The 23,042-nt window shown below is 33.3% G+C and overlaps 2 protein-coding genes across 3 annotated transcripts; both read right to left on the reverse strand.

The window, feature by feature from the left end:
• Positions 1-296: 296 nt before the first annotated feature.
• On the reverse strand, positions 297-7,478 carry LOC124450699 (immunoglobulin A1 protease autotransporter-like). 2 transcript variants are annotated; one of them, XM_047001334.1, is made up of 6 exons: positions 7,377-7,478; positions 6,306-6,377; positions 5,449-5,757; positions 4,108-4,245; positions 912-1,103; positions 297-849 (listed from the first exon to the last, which is right to left on the reverse strand). In XM_047001334.1, the coding sequence occupies exons 2-6, from the start codon at positions 6,361-6,363 to the stop codon at positions 416-418; spliced, it is 1,131 nt and encodes a 376-aa protein (XP_046857290.1). In that variant the 5' UTR covers positions 6,364-6,377; positions 7,377-7,478; the 3' UTR covers positions 297-415. The 2 variants fall into 2 exon arrangements, with proteins under 2 accessions (XP_046857290.1, XP_046857291.1); XM_047001335.1 differs by lacking the exon at positions 5,449-5,757.
• Positions 7,479-9,268: 1,790 nt separating this feature from the next.
• On the reverse strand, positions 9,269-21,083 carry LOC124450701. Its single transcript, XM_047001339.1, is given in 9 exon segments — positions 9,269-10,409; positions 10,471-10,662; positions 15,414-15,549; positions 15,552-15,654; positions 16,952-17,084; positions 17,729-17,875; positions 18,735-19,009; positions 20,337-20,408; positions 20,980-21,083. Coding segments are annotated over 7 exon segments (1,305 nt in total). The 5' UTR covers positions 18,895-19,009; positions 20,337-20,408; positions 20,980-21,083; the 3' UTR covers positions 9,269-9,975.
• Positions 21,084-23,042: the final 1,959 nt, after the last annotated feature.

Genomic DNA, 23,042 nt, shown 5'->3' on the forward strand with positions numbered 1-23,042 from the left:
CAAGTTGACTGGCTGCATATTGTATGCAAAAATAGTCTTAACCTCAGCTAAAAAAGAAAGTCTGCCTAAAGTCTAACATTTAAATTGAAGACAAATGTCGGTTGGAGCTTACTGGTGAGTTAAACTAGCTATGAATATTTTTCTCAATGTCTGGATGTCAATCGAAAGTTGAGCAAACGAAAACAAAAGAAATTTTCTTTTGTTCTTAAATTGCACTGACGTCATTTCGAGCTTTATATCTTTTGCTTTTATGTTAAAATATTCTATGCGCCATTTATACTCTATCTTATACGTGATTGCGTTAAATTTAGACGAACTTTATTATTAATTATAGTAAATTTATGCCTACAAATATTTTACGTAGTAAAGTACCATTAATTGAATATACTTTACCCCCGTTGAAGGTTACTATTCTTTAAACAACAGTGTTTATTGATTTTGGATGTTGAAAATCTTGCGTTTCTGACACATCCCATGTGCTTTTATCGTCATCGATAAACTCGGCATTTTCAACCTTTTCCTTGGCGGCCTTTTCATCATCGGCAGCGACATTAGTCTCTTCTGCTTCTTCAATGCTTACCTCGATCTCCTGTTCATTTGCCGAAATCTCAGGCGGTCCCGTTGAGGCATTCTGCGAATTTTCACCACTGCTTTCTGTTGCATCAGTAGCAGATTTTTCAAGGACGTCTTCCTCAATTTCTTGTGAGATGTACCCAGCGTCATTGAGGGATTGCTGGGATGTCTTGGGTATCATATTATCATTCTGCGGTAACCCTGGATAAGGCGGAAGCTCTTCGCTGTTGTTTGTTGAATCTGTAGTCTTTGGGAACTTGTCGAGCGAAGCCATCACTGTTGAGAAACACGTCAGCAAACTAATTAACAAAAATATCATAAGTTTAACATGAACTTACCATCACAGTATACAGGAGGACCTTCTTCCTCCACAACATCTGCATGATCAGAATATTTTTCGACTTCTTTTTGCAAACAAAGTCGTCTACATCTTCGTGAGTGGCATAGAGCTAAGAACGTCAGACAAAGGAAAACGAGACCACATCCAGTTCCAATCACCACTCCAGTGACCTGGTTTGTTTTACGAGTTTCTGTAAGGAAATAAAAATCATTGTTTTCAAAAATATTTGACGTTGTGATTAAAAATTAATGTTTTAAAATGACAAATATTCAATATCTATCGTCGTGTATTAACTTACGCTGAGCCGAGTGACTAATTGTTTATATTGATGGCACACGGGTTGAACACCTTTCAACATTTGAGTAGACTGAGAAGAACGATATAGAAACAAGTCAAAGAGTAAAATGAAAAGATCTATAGAACTATAGAAAAGACCTATAGAGCTATAGAAAAGCCTATAGAGCTATAGAAAAGAACTATAGAGGTACAGAAAAGACCTATAGAGGTACATAAAAGAAATATACAGCTATAGAAAAGACGTATAGAGCTATAGAAAAGAACTATAGAGCTATAGAAAAGAACTATAGAGATATAGAAAAGACCTATAGAGCTATAAAAAGAACTATAGAGCTATAGAAAAGAACTATAGAGCTATAGAAAAGACCTATAAGGCTATAGAAAAGAACTATAGAGCTATAGAAAAGACGTATAGAGCTATAGAAAAGAACTATAGAGCTATAGAAAAGAACTATAGAGCTATAGAAAAGAAGTATAGAGATATAGAAAAGACCTATAGAGCTATAGAAAAGAACTATAGAGATATAGAAAAGACCTATAGAGCTATAGAAAGAACTATAAAGCTATAGAAAAGACCTATATAGCTATAGAAAAGAACTATAGAGCTATAGAAAAGACCTGTAGAGCTATAGAAAAGAACTATAGAGCTATAGAAAAGAACTATAGAGCTATAGAAAAGACCTACAGAGCTATAGAAAAGAACTATAGAGCTATAGAAAAGACGTATAGAGCTATAGAAAAGATTTATAGAGATATAGAAAAGACCTGTAGAGCTATAGAAAGAACTATAGAGCTATAGAAAAGAACTATAGAGCTATAGAAAAGAACTATAGAACTATAGAAAAGACGTATAGAGCTATAGAAAATAACTAGAGCTATAGAAAACACCTATAGAGCTATAGAAAAGACCTATAGAGCTATAGAAAAGACCTATAGAGCTTAGAAAAACTATAGAGATATAGAAAAGACCTATAGAGTTATAGAAAGAACTATAGAGCTATAAAAAAGACCTATAGTGCTATAGAAAAGAACAATAGAGCTATAGAAAAGAACTATAGAGCTATAGAAAAGAACTATAGAACTATAGAAAAGACGTATAGAGCTATAGAAAAGAACTATAGAGCTATAGAAAAGACGTATAGAGCTATAGAAATGAACTATAGAGCTATAGAAAAGAACTATAGAGCTATAGAAAAGAACTATAGAACTATAGAAAAGAACTATAGAGCTATAGAAAAGAACTATAGAGCTATAGAAAGAACTAAAGAGCTATAGAAAAGACCTATAGAGCCGTAAAAAAGAACTATAGAGCTATAGAAAAGAACTAAAGAGCCATAAAAAAGAACTATAGGACTGTAGAAAATAGGACTTGTTGTAGTTTCTTCTTGTTTTTAAAGTCATGTTATGTCATTTTTATAGTGTCATGTTCTTTTTGTAGTTTCTTCTTGTTTTTAAAGTCATGTTATGTCATGTTTATAATGTCATGTTCTTGTTGTAGTTTCTTCTTGTTTTTAACGTCATGTTATGTCATGTTTATATTGTCATGTTCTTGTTGTAGTTTCTTCTTGTTTTTAAAGCCATGTTATGTCATGTTTATAATGTCATGTTCTTGTTGTAGTTTCTTCTTGTTTTTAAAGTCATGTTAAGTCATGTTTATATTGTCATGTTCTTGTTGTAGTTTCTTCTTGTTTTTAACGTCATGTTATCTCATGTTTATAATGTCATGTTCTTGTTTTAGTTTCTTCTTGTTTTTAAAGCCATGTTATGTCATGTTTATAATGTCATGTTCTTGTTGTAGTTTCTTCTTGTTTTTAAAGCCATGTTATGTCATGTTTATATTGTCATGTTCTTGTTGTAGTTTCTTCTTGTTTTTAACGTCATGTTATGTCATGTTTATAGTGTCATGTTCTTAATGTAGTTTCTTCTTGTTTTTAACGTCATGTTAAGTCATGTTTATAATGTCATGTTCTTGTTGTAGTTTCTTCTTGTTTTTAAAGTCATGTTAAGTCATGTTTATATTGTCATGTTCTTGTTGTCGCTTCTTCTTGTATTTAAAGTTATGTTAAGTCATGTTTATATTGTCATGTTCTTGTTGTAGTTTCTTCTTGTTTTTAAAGTCATGTAATGTCATGTTTATATTGTCATGTTCTTGTTGTAGTTTCTTCTGGTTTTTAAAGTCATGTTAAGTCATGTTTATAATGTCATGTTCTTGTTGTAGTTTTTTCTTATTTTTAAAGCCATGTTATGTCCTGTTTATATTGTCATGTTCTTGTTGTAGTTTCTTCTTGTTTTTAAAGCCATGTTATGTCATGTTTATATTGTCATGTTCTTGTTGTAGTTTCGTCTTGTTTTTAAAGTCATGTTATGTCATGTTTATAATGTCATGTTCTTGTTTAATTTCTTCTTGTTTTTAAAGTACTGTTATGTCATGTTTATAATGTCATGTTCTTGTTGTAGTTTCTTCTTGTTTTAAAAGCCATGTTATGTCATGTTTATAATGTCATGTTCTTGTTGTAGTTTTTTCTGGTTTTTAACGTCATGTTATGTCATGATTAGAATGTCATGTTCTTGTTGTAGTTTCTTCTTGTTTTTAAAGTCATGTTATGTCATGTTTATAATGTCATGTTCTTGTTGTAGTTTCTTCTTGTTTTTAAAGTCATGTTAAGTCATGTTTATATTGTCATGTTCTTGTTGTAGTTTCTTCTTGTTTTTAAAGTGATGTTATGTCATGTTTATAATGTCATGTTCTTGTTGTAGTTTCTTCTTGTTTTTAAAGCCATGTTATGTCATGTTTATAATGTCATGTTCTTGTTGCAGTTTATATGTTGTTTTCAGAACTAAATTTACATCTACTGTAATTTAACGTTCAGGGAAAGATTAGCTTTCTATGAGCTCGCCTGTTTTCATCGTAGGCATTGTGGTAGGCATTGTGGTAGGAACTCTAATGGTCTTATGTTTCTTGTTTTCTGGCCTTGGGTGATGCTCTTGATCGAGATAAGGATATTCTTTGTACTCATGGCAAACTTCGACCCAATCTGTAAATATCAAACAACCATTTAGACAACACGGGCTGCTTAACTGTCAAATGTCAACCGCATTTTAAATTAATTGACAGCTTTTTGTGTGTTATCGATGTCGCCCACTCCAAAATTGTCAATTTCAGAAATTTCGACTTTTCGATGACGTTACAATCTGGAAATTATTTTAGCTATATATTCGCCTCGCCGATTCTCGTTAAAATCACCCTAGCTTATGCTACATCCAGTCCAACTATAGAAAATCATGGCATTATTGACATGAATTGAAGGACGGAATCGTGATTTTTGTTTAGTATGACGTTACTATAATGGATGGCCCGCACACAGGCTAAACACAAAAACAAAAAAAATGCCTCAAAAACAGCAATGAATATAACAATGTTTAGTAGATACATATCTTACAATATGTATATATACCAAATCGACTTTTAATGGATCCGTTTGTTCGTCTATTGCTATGATTCGTGTTCAACCAATCAACCGTTCACGTGTTTAAACACATGGGATGAGTTAGAGCGCGTAGCCAGAACGATACTTGTTGGGGGGAGGGAATATTCATATATGCATGACATGCCGTGTATTAATTTTTATGAAATCCCTTGTTTTTTACGGATTATAAAATGAACATATAAATATACTCCCCCCCTCCTCCCAATTGTCGTTCTGGTGAGGTGTCTGATTAAGTTTGATTGACATGTATTTTTGCTGGTAAAAATTTCCACTCCTCGATAAGTGGATATTTAGAAAATTGGGGCGAAAAGCGATAATTGCGGGTGGCTACCTTATTATAGTTAGATGAACGAAATTCTATCCTTGCTCGTAAACTGAAATGAATATTATAAATTTCATTTGCGCAAATATTTGATAGCCGAAAAATTGAAAACGATTACAATGTATTTAATTGATAACCGATTCTTTGAGAAAAAATAGGTACGCACACCGCACAATGACGTAACACCGTTCATATATACATGGGTACAAAATGAAGCGGATTCACAAAGCGGAAATCTACGCCATTGCTGAACCACTGCCGTTTAAACGATATGTTGGTTAACCTGTGTGCAGGCTATCCTTAAAAACCAACCAAAAACAGGCATGAATTGACTCCGTGTATGCGTTCAATTTACCTTTTTCCCGATATGTTGGTTAACCTGTGTGCAGGCTATCCTTAAAAAAACGATCAAAAAACGCTCAATTTACCTTTTTCCGATAAAATGCAGAAAGTCAACCACCGTTTTACCCATTTGTTATGGCGAGAAACAATTTTTAAAGAGTTTGAGGCTCTTGACCTCCATCGTAGGTATCCATTGCAGTACTCATAATGAACTATCGACGCCGTATTACATCCATCGTAAACAATGATGATAGGAGACATTCTTAAAAATATCAACAATGAACTCCTTAGTTCAACGCGATTCGATTTCTTTGATGCTTTTATACATTCAAAGTTATTCCAAGGAATTTCATAGGGCACTTCTTCATCTGTTGTAATTGTCTTAGTCGTCGGGACTATAAAATAATTCCATTGTTACACGTCATATACATTTTTTTGATCACAATACACAATATCTCTGATTATGCCTGACGAAAATCAAATTGCAGAATCGTTTTTTGGCTTCACCACACAGGTTAAATGCGAGTGAACTCTGCTATAGCTACTACAATGTTAGTTATGTTACAGCCAGATTATCCACAATGCACCCCTGCTGTCCTTAAGATTCGGATCATAGATTAGATAGACAGTTAATCCTTCATCAAAACACATTATTGCTCACCGGATTAAAACAAAATCATAACCACATAGTATTTGGAAGCAAACTACGTTGAGAGAGGAGGGAGGGAGAGATAAAAATCAACATTTTAAGAATTGGCTAGAAAGTTGTGTGTGCTCAATTTTCCCAACAGTTTTAACGCAATTTTGAAGTGTTACAGGTTGTCTATTTCCTTCCACAAATACCCTGTGTACCTACAATCTGCATGTTTGACGATAGAGAAGTATAATACATGAAAGTTATGTCGTACGCTATATGAACAAGATATATAATATTTTTACTTACCGGAACTGACAAGAAGATTGATGAAAACTGTGACCGCCATTAAAGTATTGAAAAGCATCTTTTCAGTTAATTCTACAATGTGTTGATATTACAAAGTTTAAAATACTTCAAAAAAACGTGCGTTATCAATACAGCAAACGAATTAAGCGTTGATATTACAAAGTTTAAAATACATCAGAAAAACGTGGATTATCAAAACAGCAAACGAATTAAGCGTTCATAATATAAAGTTTAAAATACTTCAAAACAACGACGATTATCAAAACAGCAAACGAATTAAGCGTTGATATTACAAAGTTTAAAATACATCAGAAAAACGTGGATTATTAAAGCAGCAAACGAATTAAGCGTTGATAATAGAAAGTTTAAAATACTTCAAAAAAACGTGGGTTATCAATACAGCAAACGAATTAAGCGTTGATATTACAAAGTTTAAAATACTTCAAAAAAACGTCGATTATCAAAACAGCAAACGAATTAAGCGTTGATATTACAAAGTTTAAAATACTTCAAAAAAACGTGATTATCAAAACAGCAAACGAATTAAGCGTTCATGATAGAAAGTTTAAAATACTTCAAAAAAACGTGGATTATCAACACAGCAAACGAATTAACATAAAACTTTACTTCGTTAAGTTCGGTTTTTTTAATTCATGTTATCTTCGCTCTATTTCAGTAACATATATGTTGCCTGTTTATTTCTTAATCATTTTAATTTTATAGCAGTTTGTATGATTGTAGATTTGAAATATTCGAAAAACCAAATTGTTAGCCTCATTTTTACGCAACTTACATCCTGTGTTTACAAAAAATGCATTGGTTTCCAGCTTGCTTCAAATGTGATATCTCTACAACTATCCGCTTGCAAAGAATTAGTTTTACATAGGCAGAGCTTTATCGAAGTTTCTTTCTTCTCCTTCATAAAAATCGTAACTATGCCGAAAATATTAAATTTATCGTGAGTGTTGCAACCCTTATTTGTTGAAAATTATTCGAAAATTACCTCAATAAAACAATCCTAAAGAAAGCAATATCAGCTAAATAACGGTAATAAACATATGTCGGTCATACCTTAAATGTCGTATCTTGATATCGAATTTATGCTCCACTGCATAGATAACGTGCAGACATTGGAAAATGTTAGCTGCTAGTCATACTCCGATGGCTACTGAACCTAGCTTACGTTTGACTTAAAGACATCTGGCAGGCAGTTAGTCATATTATGTGTTCAAGTGGGTAATCGTTTTGCCATGGCAGTTTAGAATTTAATATTGGTCGTAGAATAATTATTACTTAGAACAATATATTTACAACATCTTGCAGCTTGAATGAAGGAATGAATGAATGAATGAATGAATGAATGAATGAATGAATGAATGAATGAATGAATGAATGAATGAATGAATGAATGAATGAATGAATGAATGAATGAATGAATGAATGAATGAATGAAAGGAGTGAAAGGAATAAATGAAACTTTGAGGAAGATAATACGTGACTCAACATTCGTGAAAAAGTTGTGACACTGTTATAATCGTATTTTTTACACATTTTCCTTGGTGAAAAACTGACCAAAGACAATTTTTAAAATTAGCTGAAATGTAACAACAAATATTGTATAGAAAAATAAAAACATTCATATTGAGCACTCTTTTTACACGATGTAATATAATTATGTACACTTATGTATAATTATGTATAGTTATGTACACTTATATACACATACTCAATTACTTATGAGTTCTTTATAAACCTACTATTGCGTGCATTAAAGGCTTCGCCATATTTGAAGAGTTTCAAAACTTTTACATAAATAGTATTACAAAATAAACTTTGAAAACTTCACTATCGTCAATTTCCATGTTATTCGTCGATTTATACGCCAAACCTTTACAATTCTTAAACTAATGATGGTCAACAGCTGTAGTTGTAGCACAGAATAGATATCTTAACAGAAGGTCTACTCGTGTCGGAACCTTTGATGTTCGTGTTACATGACGTAACGCAATAAAGTGAATGGTTTGTTTAAAACCGAGAGTAACGGCACAGAATAGATATCTTTACAGAAGGTCTACTCGTGTCGGAACATTTGATGTTCGTGTTCCCCACTTTTCTGAAGCAAATTCTAAGCAGACACGCCTTCCAGCAAGATACTTCAGCTAGATCGCAATAGAAAATATACATGTTTTTACAAATACGATCTTCGGATAGTTACGAGATGATTATTGATTTTGAAGCTCAACTATGTGAGTGTCACTGTGAATGAGGTTTTAGTATGCAGACGAAGCAAGACTGCTTGTATATTGCAGAGATGGATACAGATATTGCAGATATTGATTGCTTCAATAGATACGTCGTTAAATGTATCGATAATAATCACATTTACTCCAATGCTGATAACCACATTATTGAAGCTGAGACTGTGGCATTTAACTTGTATATTGTCCATGTACTTGTCAATTTTCTTAAATTGCTCTACAAGCATTGCCAAACAGCAAGGGCATTGCGATCCGGGGGATGCCAGACCAGACCCCCAGACTAATAAAATACCCAGACTATTAAAATATTTTGTATCATTTGCAGGAGAAATCTTATCCTTCGTAAAGAATCTCATGGTGACCAAATCAATGATACTGACCGAGAGGATGGCAGTTTGAGCGATGGAAATATGCGTCACATGATTTTGACATTGAAGTTTTCTTTGAGCAAGTTGACTGGCTGCATATTGTATGCAAAAATAATCTTAACCTCAGCTAGAAAGAAAGTCTGCCTAAAGTCTAACATTTAAATTGAAAACAAACGTCGGTTGGAGCTTACTGGTGAGTTAATCTAGCTAAGAATATTTTTCTCAATGTCTGGATGTCAATTTTATGTTTTTGACTTTTATGTTGACAATTTTTTTCACATGTCCTTGACAATACTATATGAATGCTGCAATATTGTTGACTTCCTAAATATCAATCTTTTTTAAGACCAACAAACTCTTTATTTCGACTTATATATCTGCTTTATATATATATAATAAATCCAAACTCTATATACATATCTTTCTCGAGTTTACAATTCTCTGTATGTTTATATTTTACTGCATTTACTTCAATATTATGTATTTTAAAACTACTCCAACCTTTAGCTCAAAAACTGAACTGCTAATGGACTATGGCCGTCAAACCTTCATTTAATATTAGCAAGATCAAAACTCATAGGAAACAGTCAGTGCGAGTCTGCTCAAATACTCAAGTCAAAAGAAAACGATAAATAAGGTAGGAGTGTTGAGTAATTTTGTGAGGATGAAGTTATTAAACTACCAAATAATTTATGGGTAGGCTGATTTTAAGCCTTTACCTAAACGTAAAAGCTTCGTATTTTTACAAGCGGTTTGAGAACAACCGCGAAACCAAAGCTCAAAGAATTTCATTTTGTTTGAGCAAACGAAAACAAAAGAAATTTTCTTTTCCTCTTAAATTGCACTAACGTCATTTCGAGCTTTATATCTTTTGCTTTTATGTTAAAATATTCTATGCGCCATTTATAGTCTATCTTATATGTAATTGCGTTAAATTTAGACGAACTTTATTATTAATTACAGTAAATTTATGCCTACAAATATTTTACTTAGTAAAGTACCATTAATTGAATATACTTTGCCCCAGTTGAAGGTTACTATTCTTTAAACAACAGTGTTTATTGATTTTGGATGTTGAAAATCTTGCGTTTCTAACTCATCCCATGTGCTTTTATCGTCATCGATAAACTCGGCATTTTGAACCTTTACCTTAGCGGTCTTTTCATCATTGGTAGCGACATTTGTCTCTTCTGCTTCTTCAATGCTTACCTCGACCTCCTGCTCATTTGCCGACATCTCAGGCGGTCTCGTTGAGGCATTCTGCGAATTTTCACCACTGCTTTCTGTTCCATCAATCACAGATTTTTCAAGGACGACTTCCTCAATTTCTTGTGAGATGTACCCAGCGTCATTGAGGGATTGCTGGGATGTCTTGGGTATCATATTATCATTCTGCGGTAACCCTGGATAAGGCGGAAGCTCTTCGCTGTTGTTTGTTGAATCTGTAGTCTTTGGAAACTTGTCAGGCGAAGCCATCACTGTTGAGAAACACGTTAGAGAACTAATTAAAAAAATATCATAAGTTTAACATGAACTTACCATCGCAGTATGCAGGAGGACCTTCTTCCTCCACAACATCTGCATGATCAGAATATTTTTCGACTTCTTTTTGCAAACAACGTAGTCTACATCTTCGTGAGTGGCATAGAGCTAGGAACGTCAGACAAAGGAAAACGAGGCCACACCCAGTTCCAATCACCACTCCAGTGACCTGGTTTGTTTTACGAGTTTCTGTAAGGAAATAAAAATCATTGTTTTCAAAAATTATTTTGACGTTGTGATTAAAAATTAATGTTTTAAAATGACAAATATTCAATATCTATCGTCGTGTATTAATTTACGCTGAGCCGAGTGACTAATTGTTTATATTGATAGCACACGGGTTGAACACCTTTCAACATTTCTATAGCTGTTTAGAAAAGAACTATAGAGCTATAGAAAAGAACTATAGAGCTATAGAAAATAACTATAGAGGTATAGAAAAGAACTATAGAGCTATAGAAAAGAACTATAGAGCTATAGAAAAGACCTATAGAGCTATAGAAAAGAACTATAGAGCTATAGAAAAGAACTATAGAGCTATAGAAAAGAACTATAGAGCTATAGAAAAGACCTATAGAACTATAGAAAAGACGTATAGAGCTATAGAAAAGACCTATAGAGGTATAGAAAAGAACTATAGAGCTATAGAAAAGACCTATAGAGCTATAGAAAAGAACTATAGAACTATAGAAAAGACGTATAGAGTTATAGAAAAAAAATATAGAGCTATAGAAAAGAACTATAGAGCTATAGAAAAGACCTATAGAGCTATGGAAAACACCTATAGAGCTATAGAAAAGAACTATAGAGCTATAGAAAAGAACTATATAGCTATAGAAAAGACCTATAGAGCTATAGAAAACACCTATAGAGCTATAGAAAACACCTATAGAGCTATAGAAAAGACCTATAGAGCTATAGAAAAGAGCTATAGAACGATAGAAAAGAACTAAATAGCTATAGAAAAGAACTATAGAGCTAAAGAAAAGAACTATAGAACTATAGAAAAGAACTATAGAGCTATAGAAAAGAACTATAGAGCTATACAAAAGAACTATAGAGCTATAGAAAAGAACTATAGAGCTAAAGAAAAGAACTATAGAACTATAGAAAAGAACTATAGAGCTATAGAAAAGAACTATAGAGCTATAGAAAAGAACTATAGAGCTATAGAAAAGAGCTATAGAGCTATAGAAAAGAACTATAGAGCTATAGAAAAGAACTATAGAGCTATAGAAAAGAACTATAGAGCTATAGAAAAGAACTATAGAGCTATAGAAAAGAACTATAGAGCTATAGAAAAGAGCTATAGAGCTATAGAAAAGAACTATAGAGGTATACAAAAGAACTATAGAGCTATAGAAAAGAACTATAGAGCTATAGAAAAGAACTATAGAGCTATAGAAAAGAACTATAGAGCTATAGAAAAGAACTATAGAGCTATAGAAAAGAACTATAGAGGTATAGAAAAGAACTATAGAGCTATAGAAAAGAAATATAGAGCTATAGAAAAGAACTATAGAGCTATAGAAAGAACTATAGAGCTATAGAAAGAACTATAGAGATGTAAAAAAAATATAGAGCTATAGAAAAGAACTATAGAGCTATAGAAAAGAACTATAGAGGTATAGAAAAGAACTATAGAGCTATAGAAAAGAACTATAGAGCTATAGAAAAGAGCTATAGAGCTATAGAAAAGAACTATAGAGCTATAGAAAAGAACTATAGAGCTATAGAAAAGATTTATAGAGATATAGAAAAGAACTATAGAGATGTAGAAAAAAAATATAGAGCTATAGAAAAGAACTATAGAGCTATAGAAAAGAACTATAGAGCTATAGAAAAGAACTATAGAGCTATAGAAAAGAAATATAGAGCTATAGAAAGAACTATAGAGCTATAGAAAGAACTATAGAGCTATAGAAAAGAACTATAGAACTATAGAAAAGAACTAAAGAGCTATAGAAAAGAACTATAGAGCTATAGAAAAGAACTATAGAGCTATAGAAAAGAACTATAGAGCTATAGAAAGAACTATAGAGCTATAGAAAAGAACTATAGAGCTATAGAAAAGAACTATAGAGCTATAGAAAAGAACTATAGAGCTATAGAAAAGAAATATAGAGCTATAGAAAAGAACTATAGAGCTATAGAAAAGAACTATAGAACCATAGAAAAGAACTAAAGAGCTATAGAAAAGAACTATAGAGCTATAGAAAAGAACTATAGAGCTATAGAAAAGAAATATAGAGCTATAGAAAAGAACTATAGAGCTATAGAAAAGAACTATAGAGCTATAGAAAAGAACTATAGAGCTATAGAAAAGAACTATAGAACCATAGAAAAGAACTAAAGAGCTATAGAAAAGAACTATAGAGCTATAGAAAAGAACTATAGAGCTGTAGAAAAGAACTATAGAGCTATAGAAAAGAACTATAGAACCATAGAAAAGAACTAAAGAGCTATAGAAAAGAACTATAGAGCTATAGAAAGAACTATAGAGCTATAGAAAAGAACTATAGAGCTATAGAAAGAACTATAGAGCTATAGAAAAGAACTATAGAACCATAGAAAAGAACTAAAGAGCTATAGAAAAGAACTATAGAGCTATAGAAAAGAACTATAGAGCTATAGAAAGAACTATAGAGCTATAGAAAAGAACTATAGACCTATAGAAAAGACCTATAGAGCTATAGAAAAGAACTATAGAACTATAGAAAAGAACTAAAGAGCTATAGAAAAGAACTATAGAGCTATAGAAAAGAACTATAGAGCTATAGAAAAGAAATATAGAGCTATAGAAAAGAACTATAGAGCTATAGAAAGAACTATAGAGCTATAGAAAAGAACTATAGAGCTATAGAAAAGAACTATAGAGCTATAGAAAAGAACTATAGAACTATAGAAAAGAACTAAAGAGCTATAGAAAAGAACTATAGAGCTATAGAAAGAACTATAGAGCTATAGAAAAGAACTATAGAGCTATAGAAAAGAACTATAGAGCTATAGAAAAGAACTATAGAGCTATAGAAAAGAACTATAGAGCTATAGAAAAGAACTATAGAGCTATAGAAAAGAAATATAGAGCTATAGAAAAGAAGTATAGAGCTATAGAAAAGAACTATAGAACTATAGAAAAGAACTAAAGAGCTATAGAAAGAACTATAGAGCTATAGAAAAGAACTATAGAGCTATAGAAAAGAACTATAGAGCTATAGAAAAGAACTATAGAGCTATAGAAAAGAACTATAGAGCTATAGAAAAGAACTATAGAGCTATAGAAAAGAACTATAGAACTATAGAAAAGAACTAAAGAGCTATAGAAAAGAACTATAGAGCTATAGAAAAGAACTATAGAGCTATAGAAAAGAACTATAGAGCTATAGAAAAGAACTATAGAACTATAGAAAAGAACTAAAGAGCTATAGAAAGAACTATAGAGCTATAGAAAAGAACTATAGAGCTATAGAAAAGAACTATAGAGCTATAGAAAAGAACTATAGAGCTATAGAAAAGAACTATAGAACCATAGAAAAGAACTAAAGAGCTATAGAAAAGAACTATAGAGCTATAGAAAAGAACTATAGAGCTATAGAAAAGAACTATAGAGCTATAGAAAAGAACTATAGACCTATAGAAAAGACCTATAGAGCTATAGAAAAGAACTATAGAACCATAGAAAAGAACTAAAGAGCTATAGAAAAGAACTATAGAGCTATAGAAAAGAACTATAGAGCTATAGAAAAGAACTATAGAGCTATAGAAAAGAACTATAGAGCTATAGAAAAGAACTATAGAGCTATAGAAAAGAACTATAGAGCTATAGAAAAGACCTATAGAGCTATAGAAAAGAACTACAGAACTTAGTAGACTGTAGTGAAAAGAACTCTTCGCGAACCAACAGAATTTTTGAGACTAAACTCCACCTCTGAACAACTTGTCATCTGAAGTGTCAATGCATTGGCACACCAAATTTTTTTAAATGACGAAGCTGTCGATATTTACTTGTGGTAACGACGGTTAGCCCAATGTTTTAAAATTAGAATTTTCTTGTATTGTTGCGAGATTACATAACAAATCAAGCGTGACTGACACGAAGATCTTGAGATAATCAATCTCTTTCTGTAATGACTTACTGACAATACATTGCCCCATGCGAAATTACATTGAATATTTTGTACTGGCATTTCGCAAATTAATAAAAACGCAAATATAATTAAACACTGTTCTCGAGCAGCCCATGCAGATGAACTCCTGATATGCGTCTTGTTCAATATAAATCATAAACTCGTTAATAAGCTGGAAGATTATTACACTTTATACTTTCCTTAGTATTCTTTATATGATGTTCCATACTAATTAGCATTTTATACATTTTAACATGAGCCCAACAAAATTGACCTGCTCTCCACTGTGTGACTTCATAACTCAGTTGGTCAGAGCACTGCACCGGCACCGCAGAGGTCATGGGTTCGAATCCCGTTGAGTCACCTGAATTTTTCAGGTTTATGAAACAATTGCTTAAATTGTCCAGCAAAGTGCGAAGATCATATCTTCATTTAATTAGAAAATATATGTTACTTAATGCCTCCGGATTGCTGTAAAAATTATTTTATTGAGCTTTCAACTCGGTGCTTCGAGCCTTCATTAGAAAGTTATAGAAAGTTATATACAGTTGTTTTTCATTTGTAGACGCTTAGAGCGTCTAATTGGATTAGCGGATGGATTAATGTGATTGGATTGGATGAAATGCGTTGTCATGGGTTTTGGTGTATCGTGAATATGATTGGTGTTAATATTATTAGAGTGTAATGTTGTAGTTTTGGTGTTGTTTGTAGTTTTTTTGTCCTACCCTCTAACCTCTACCCTTCCTCTATCCCCCTTCTGTACCTCCAAACCCTATCCATTCTTTGGCACATGCTATACGCATACTTTCTTACCCGCGGAATCTTTACAAGGCCAATATGTTGCATTGAAACCTCTGAAAGTCTCGCTGCCATCGCTGATGAACCTCAAGCTGAGTTTGTTATTGGTCGAATTTATGGTCCCTGTAATATCTTTCATCGAGCAGATTTTTAAAGAAGATTTGACCACGATACCCAACCATCAAAAATCTTGATATAGTCTCTACTGTCATCTTTACAGGGTGTATTATCGTTTTCTTTACGAAGTTCCAAATCGCTAATTTGAATAACATACAGATTTAAGATAATTTGGTGTAAGGTAATGACTTCAGAAATTCCTATCGACACAAGGCCTTAAGTATTAAGTAAAAAATTTTGCTATTAACAGGTTTTGTGATAGCTATCATAGCATTTCTTGGATATGTTTTATATTTTGTTAAATTGAGCAAATTTAAAAAATGGCACGAGTATACTTAAAATGGCGTGAGGCGAAGCTTTAATTGCAATGAACAAATTGTTGCTGTGTTTTTACTTTGTTCTTGAAAATAACAAGTTATTTTACGGTTGGATCGCTAAGTACTTGCAGAAAAAATTGCTTTCTCTGGCTTCTGTGATGCTTGAAAATTGTTGTTTCAGTACGGTTGATATAACATATTTCTGTAGTTACATGTTTGTAAATGTAGATCGTCCAGGTTGGTATAGTCCTGAGAAGGACGGTTTTGTTGTTGTTGACTGACGTTTCGACAACCTTAGTGGTAGTCATCTTGAGCCACTCCTCATTTGACGCTGAAGATGACTACCGCTAAGGTTGTCGAAACGTCAGTCAGCAACAACAAAAACAGTCCTTCTCAGGACTATACCAACCTGGACGGTCTACATTTACAAACATGTAACGATACTCCCGGGTTCAAACCATTTACTTTATACTTCTGTAGTGCAGTTCACTATGCAGTGAAATATTGCTCAGCTATTGAGGGTTTCCTTACATAGCTTTTCTAAGTCAATGCAACGGATTTTTGCTCAGCTATTGAGGGTTTCTTTACATAGCTTTTCTAAGTGAATGCAGCGGATTTTTGCTCAGCTATTGAGGGTTTCCTTACATAGCTTTTCTAAGTGAATGCAGCGGATTTTGCTCAGCTATTGAGGGTTTCCTTACATAGCTTTTCTAAGTGAATGCAGCGGATTTTTGCTCAGCTATTGAGGGTTTCCTTACATAGCTTTTCTAAGTGAATGCAGCAGATTTTTGCTCAGCTATTGAGGGTTTCCTTACACAGCTTTTCTAAGTGAATGCAACGGATTTTTGCTCAGCTATTGAGGGTTTCCTTACATAGCTTTTCTAAGTCAATGCAACGGATTTTTGCTCAGCTATTGAGGGTTTCTTTACACAGCTTTTCTAAGTCAATGCAGCGGATTTTTGCTCAGCTATTGAGGGTTTCCTTACAGAGCTTTTCTAAGTCAATGCAGCGGATTTCATTATTCTCGTTTCAAGGAATTTAGATGATGCATCTATCACAAACAATGCTTCATCTGAATGTTCAGTTATCACCGTTCCATTTAAAATTTTATACACATACCTGATATGTAGACAAACCCTCTTGTTATTATTGAGTTGTATCTTGTAAGTGAAATCCACGTGTGTTGGGTAGTTGTTTGGATAATTAAGAGACGAAAAGTTTCCAGACTGCTTTAAGAATACTTCCTCTGTAAGTATAATTAGAAATCATTATGAGAACTTCTTAATCCAAACACGTGACAATTGAGTAATTCCTGTTATTTTGTTTCAATATTTAGCACAGTGGTGTATGTAACGTCACTAATGGAATTAGAATATTGTTAAAACTTCTAATATGGAATTAGAAGTTCCAAAAATTTAAAAAAGAGAGACCGAAATGTTTACTTGTGTCTCAAGTATTGAGTCGAACAAGATGTCTGTTGGCTTCATAATTTCAACCTCAAAGTAGTGGAGGCTCAATAGACTTTAAAAGGGAAAATATCCGGCCATTTAACGTTACCATTCACCCGTTCACCATAATTGACAATTATTTAGCGGTTGGAAAATTCCAGAAGCAAGCTGAAGCAATCTCCTCAGGCAAGGAAAATGAAATGTGGAAACAAGGCTTACTATAGTGTTAATAATTGAGGGATATCTAGTCTAAATAAACGTCCCTCATGAATATATTCATGTGGGATATTTAGAACTGAATGTACCTCATCCATGTATTTTGGAGAAAATACGTCAGAAAATATTTCTGTTATAACCAGGGCAACCATGGCAGCCATGGCAACCATGTTGTTACATCTAATATTGCAAGGGGAATAAGAGGAGGGGTTATTATCTGCTAGGCACTCACCTCCTTTTATGGTAGGACGTGGTGTCGTTTTAGGCAAGGTTGTAAATGTTGGTTTTTTAGTGCAGTCATATTCGCCTTTATTATTAAAGTGGGCTTTTCGGCATATCCAAGAGCAGCGACTCTGATAATTACAGCAAATATCATAATCTAAAAATATGAAACTTTTGTTTTTAGAGGCTTCACGTTCACTCTCTCGTTTTTCACATCTACGTATACAAGTATAAAATAGCGTGTATCGCTTTTGATATATCGACGTTCATATTGCAAACGTTGAATCCTTTATTGCACGTTGTGCGCAGTAGTAGCCCCAATAAGAACCAAATAAAACTCATATCAAATAGCAGCTCATGTAAACTAGAGCTATTGACATCATTATGATGCACTTCCTCTCTTACAAAAATTTTGAATTTGTGTACAAGCTATACGCACAAAATAGTACTCAAGATAGACAATATGAGTCGAATTCTAGTTTCTACTACATCTACGGACGTTACGGGGTTGTACGGAATTGATACGGGGTTGTACGGAATTGATACGGGGTTGTACGGAATTGATACGGGGTTGTACGGACTTGATACGGGATTGTACGGAATTGATACGGGAAATTCGAAATCTCGAATCAATTGCGCGCAACTCCGTAACGACCATATATACTGATGATGTAGTAGAATTTAAAAATTCAACGAACGAGACTTACATGTAAGGTGAAGTTGAAATGCAATGCTACTAGTAATCAGTCAGTAAAAGAAGAAAATGTACACGTGCCAAATTTTTTGTCAAGTTGAATACAAACATCTCCAACACACAACTCCGCACATCATGCATGAAACAAAAAAGCTGCAAATTTTGGATCTCGATAACTAATCGCCATGATATCAGTATCTGCGATCAATTCCGCACATTTCCCTCACTTCCTGGCTGATGACTTGTCGAATTCAAATCATACTTCATCTCACAGGTAGTAAGTCTCGTTGAATTTATGAAATTGTCCTTGTATTTCAAATACCTTTTTCGCATGGATAATGATAAGGTGACCCTTTGTTCTTCTCTATGTATTCACACAGATATTGACAGCAATAATAATATTTGTGCATTATATAACATCTATATTTGGAGCAAACTCGCAACAATTGCATTCCTTTCCAAAGCAATCCGCTTTTTTCCATGCTTTTAAGCAATCGTCCTTCATCTTCGTCGTAGATGTTTCATGGACCATAGTGGACGTTGCATTCTTCGTGACTGACTTAGAGATGCCTTTTGTTTGACAGGTTAGATAGCAGTCTAACGTTGAAAACAAACTTGTAAACTACACGGCCATTTATTCATGTTTTATATTTTAATACTTAATAAAAATATGGAAATGCCACAAAATGCTCACGATGTAATCATCGTACCAAAGGATGCGCATTTTTGCAATTTTATACACTTTTACGCAAAGACTATAGTCTTTTGCATAAACGTCCACCCATGTAATACATTAACAATTCCACCCATGATAAATATAAATATGATTCAGAATATTGATCGCACTCTAAGTTAAGAACTGTCAATGCTCGCATATGTGTCCAGATGGTTTCACTTTTATGCAAAAGACTATAGTCTTTGCATTTTTATACACTTTTACGCAAAGACTATAGTCTTTTGCATAAAAGTCCACCCATGTAATACATTAACAATTCCACCCATGATAAATATAGATATGATTCAGAATATTGATCGCACTGTAAGTTAAGAACTGTCAATGCTCGCATTTGTGTCCAGATGGTTTTTTAAAATTGAACGATTTCTTAGAGAAGAGGAAGATTTTTTACACGTGTAGTTCTTTTGGTAAATTGCTCAATGTTTCAATTCTATTCTTCCTTCGTTTTCACGTTGATGTATAACATTGGATAGATTAAATTTATATTTTCATATCTAACTGTTTTTGAACACATGTATATAATGCTATTTTGTTACAGTTTTTTCAATTACAATTACATTTTATCAGTTGATGATTCACAATATCTTTATATATATGTAGCTTGAAAAATATCAGGTTTAAGTGCAAATCAACTCTGCGATAGCCAAACTACAAATGTTGGCCAGGTGACCGCATTACACACGTATACTGTCGTTGGGATGACAAGTTATATGTATATATGATCGTGACTAAAACACCACACGAGTACATACGAGTGCATACGAGTACATACGACTGACATACGAGTACATACGAGTGACATACGACTACATACGAGTGACATACGACTACATACTGGTCACAAGTATATATATATATATATATAACCCTAACCCTAACCCTATGTACTCGTATGTTAGTCGTATGTACTCGTATGTCAGTCGTATGTACTTGTATGTACTCGTATGTACTCGTGTGGTGTTTTAGTCACGATCATGTATATATACGCTTTTATCCTTCATGATAACACATAATCCGTCAGAATTAAAACAAAAGTTTTGCGGCGGCAAAGCCAGTGTATAGAAAGTCTCTAAAGATGTCCGCTTGTAATTTTGTACCTACATTCTACATGCATGATGATGTAGAAGTATAATACATTAAAGTTATAACGTACGCTATGAGAGTATAATATATAATATTTTTACTTACCAAAACTGACAAGAAGATTGATGGAAACTGTGAACACCAGGAAAGTCTTATAAAGCATCTTTTCAACTAATTCTGTAATATGTACGTATAAGTATTAGAAAGTTAAACATACTTCGGCAAACGTAGATTATAAATAAAACATATGGAATAGTTGTCGGTAGAAGCAAAACTTCTTCAAACGTGTTTTTTCAATTCACGAGATTTTGACTCTATTTTAGAAACATATGTTGTTATTGTGTTTCGTACTATCATTTTAATTTTTTCAGGAATTTGTAATTATTCACAAATTTTGAGAACTATTCCAAATACTATAGTAATAATTTATAAATTATGGTCTCCTTTTTGTGTACAGAAATACATTCGTTTTGTAAGTACGTTTTGAATGTGGTGTCTCGATACAATAACGTGCTAGTTTTATAAGAATTAAATATATGAAGAGCTTGATCGCGTATCTCTCTTGTCCACTGAAAAATATCTGTGACGTTACGAGCTTCACCGATGACAGTATCATTATGTAACAATATTAATTTATCGAGAATCCAACCTTTATTTGTTAAAAATTATTCGAAAGTTGCAGCAACCAGACTAAATGTGTAATAAAACATTTTCAACGAAAACAATGTCATAATTGCAGTAAACCTACTTTGATGTAAGAACTCAAGTCTCGGGTCTTGATATCAAATCTGCTCTCTCTTCCACCTCAGAGAAAACTGTAGACGTTAAATTACGCACTCATTTATTTAACCCCAATGGCTGTTGAACTAAGTCAGAGACATCTGGCAAGCAGTTAGTCATGCTGGGTGTTCAAGATGGTTCGAGTGGGCGGTAGTTTCTTCGGCATTTTTGCCATGACAGTTAAGAACTTAATGAGTTTTTTTGAATATTGCTCGTAAAATAATCTCTCGTCAAAATCATCCAGCAGCTTTCGAGCATCAATGTCAATAAGAAAAGTTTTCTTTACACCTGCATATATTTGTTTGTTGTTTTATGCTATTAGTCTGCGATAATTGTAACTTTTACGAATTTTCCTTAATGAAAAGCTGACACAAATAATTTTTTCATCTGACTTATTTATTTGCGAGAAAACTCGTCATTGTTAAAATACGATCAAGGCATTACTGTGTAAAAGAGCATTAAAAGGTCCTTTTTGTTGGAAAACATTGACTCAGTATTATGATAAAAACATATAATAAGCAGGGCTTTTTTTTAATTTCGCAATGGGGCAGACACAGAGGGCTCGTCAAACTGCACAGCAATTACTTTGCGCACGCGCAGACCGTATCTCTTAAAATATTGGAAGTGCGACGATTTTCATTAGCTCTTTGGAAAGAGCTCATCGAGAGCTTTCAGATGAGCTAAAGATCATCGACGTAACCACAGTAGTTTAGGAGATAGGACTGCGCATGCGCAGATATAACTTCGCGCATGCGCAGATCGTATCTCGTAAAATATTGGAAAGAGCTCGTTGGAAAGAGCTCGTCGAGAGCATTCAGATGAGCCGACAGCTGGCAAATGCAGTAGACTCGCTTTTAAGAAATTTATGTTTTTCATAGTGATTTTCATCATAAAATGCTTGCCAAATATGCGAAAAACACATATATTTTTCCTCGCTCTTTCTCAAGGGGGGAGAGAGAAATTGTGAGATTTTCGGAAAAGCAGTCAATTTCGGTAAATCTCAGCGGTAATGTACGGTGGCTCACAAGGGACACCGCACTAAATAATAAGAATCATACAAAATAAGGATATTAATATATACAAAAAATACACCACACACATATAAAATAAAAATACACACAAAATGCATTATACACGCACAAAATAAAAATACACACACAAAATAACAATATACACACAAAATAAAAATACACACACAAAGTATGATCGCGGGCGCTTGCAGTGTCGGATAGCTGACTACTATCAGTTTATTATAAGGTTGTAATCAGATATGTGTAATTGCGATTTTAACATGTGGTCAACTGGTACTTGTCGTCGTGTTTAACAGTTTCAACTGTGAAATAATTTAAATGACATTTGGAAAGGAATCGAAGCAAGCTCAGCTTCGCTTCTTCAGATAACATTGTTACATTGACATCGGTCTGAATAATTCTTGATATCATGCTCAACCTCATCCAATAATTGCTTATTATTTCTCTTATTGATTTTTCGCTTCAGTATCGCAAGAGCTTGCTTTCGATTCTTTTTCAAATATCATTTAAGTTATTTCGCAGTTAAAACTGTTAAATACGACGACAAGTACTAGTCGATCACATGTTAAATTCACAATTACACATATCTGATTACACATCTGAACATACCTGATTATCATAATAAACTGATAGCAGTCAGCTATCCGACACTGCAAGCGCCCGCGATCATATTTTGTGTTTGTATTTTTGTTTTGTGTGTATATTTTTGTTTTGTGTGTGTATAATGTATTTTGTGTGTGTGTAATGTATTTTGTGTGTGTATCAATATCTTTTATTTTGTATAATTCTTACTATTTTGTGTGGTGTCCCTTGTGAGCCACCGTAGTAATGGAACAAATCCTCCATTTTTTTGGCGTCAGCCACAAATTAAAGCCGCGCTTGAGATAGTCGCTCCAGTTATTACAGAACTCAATGAGTTGCAAGCCGACACTAATGTCGTTGTTGTCATCTTCAAACCAGGGAAACATTTTTGGGATTTTTTTCACAGTCCTTTTTTCAA

Source organism: Xenia sp. Carnegie-2017, unplaced genomic scaffold, assembly GCF_021976095.1.
Source record: "Xenia sp. Carnegie-2017 unplaced genomic scaffold, XeniaSp_v1 HiC_scaffold_24, whole genome shotgun sequence".
NCBI classification, from domain to species: Eukaryota; Metazoa; Cnidaria; class Anthozoa; order Malacalcyonacea; family Xeniidae; genus Xenia; species Xenia sp. Carnegie-2017.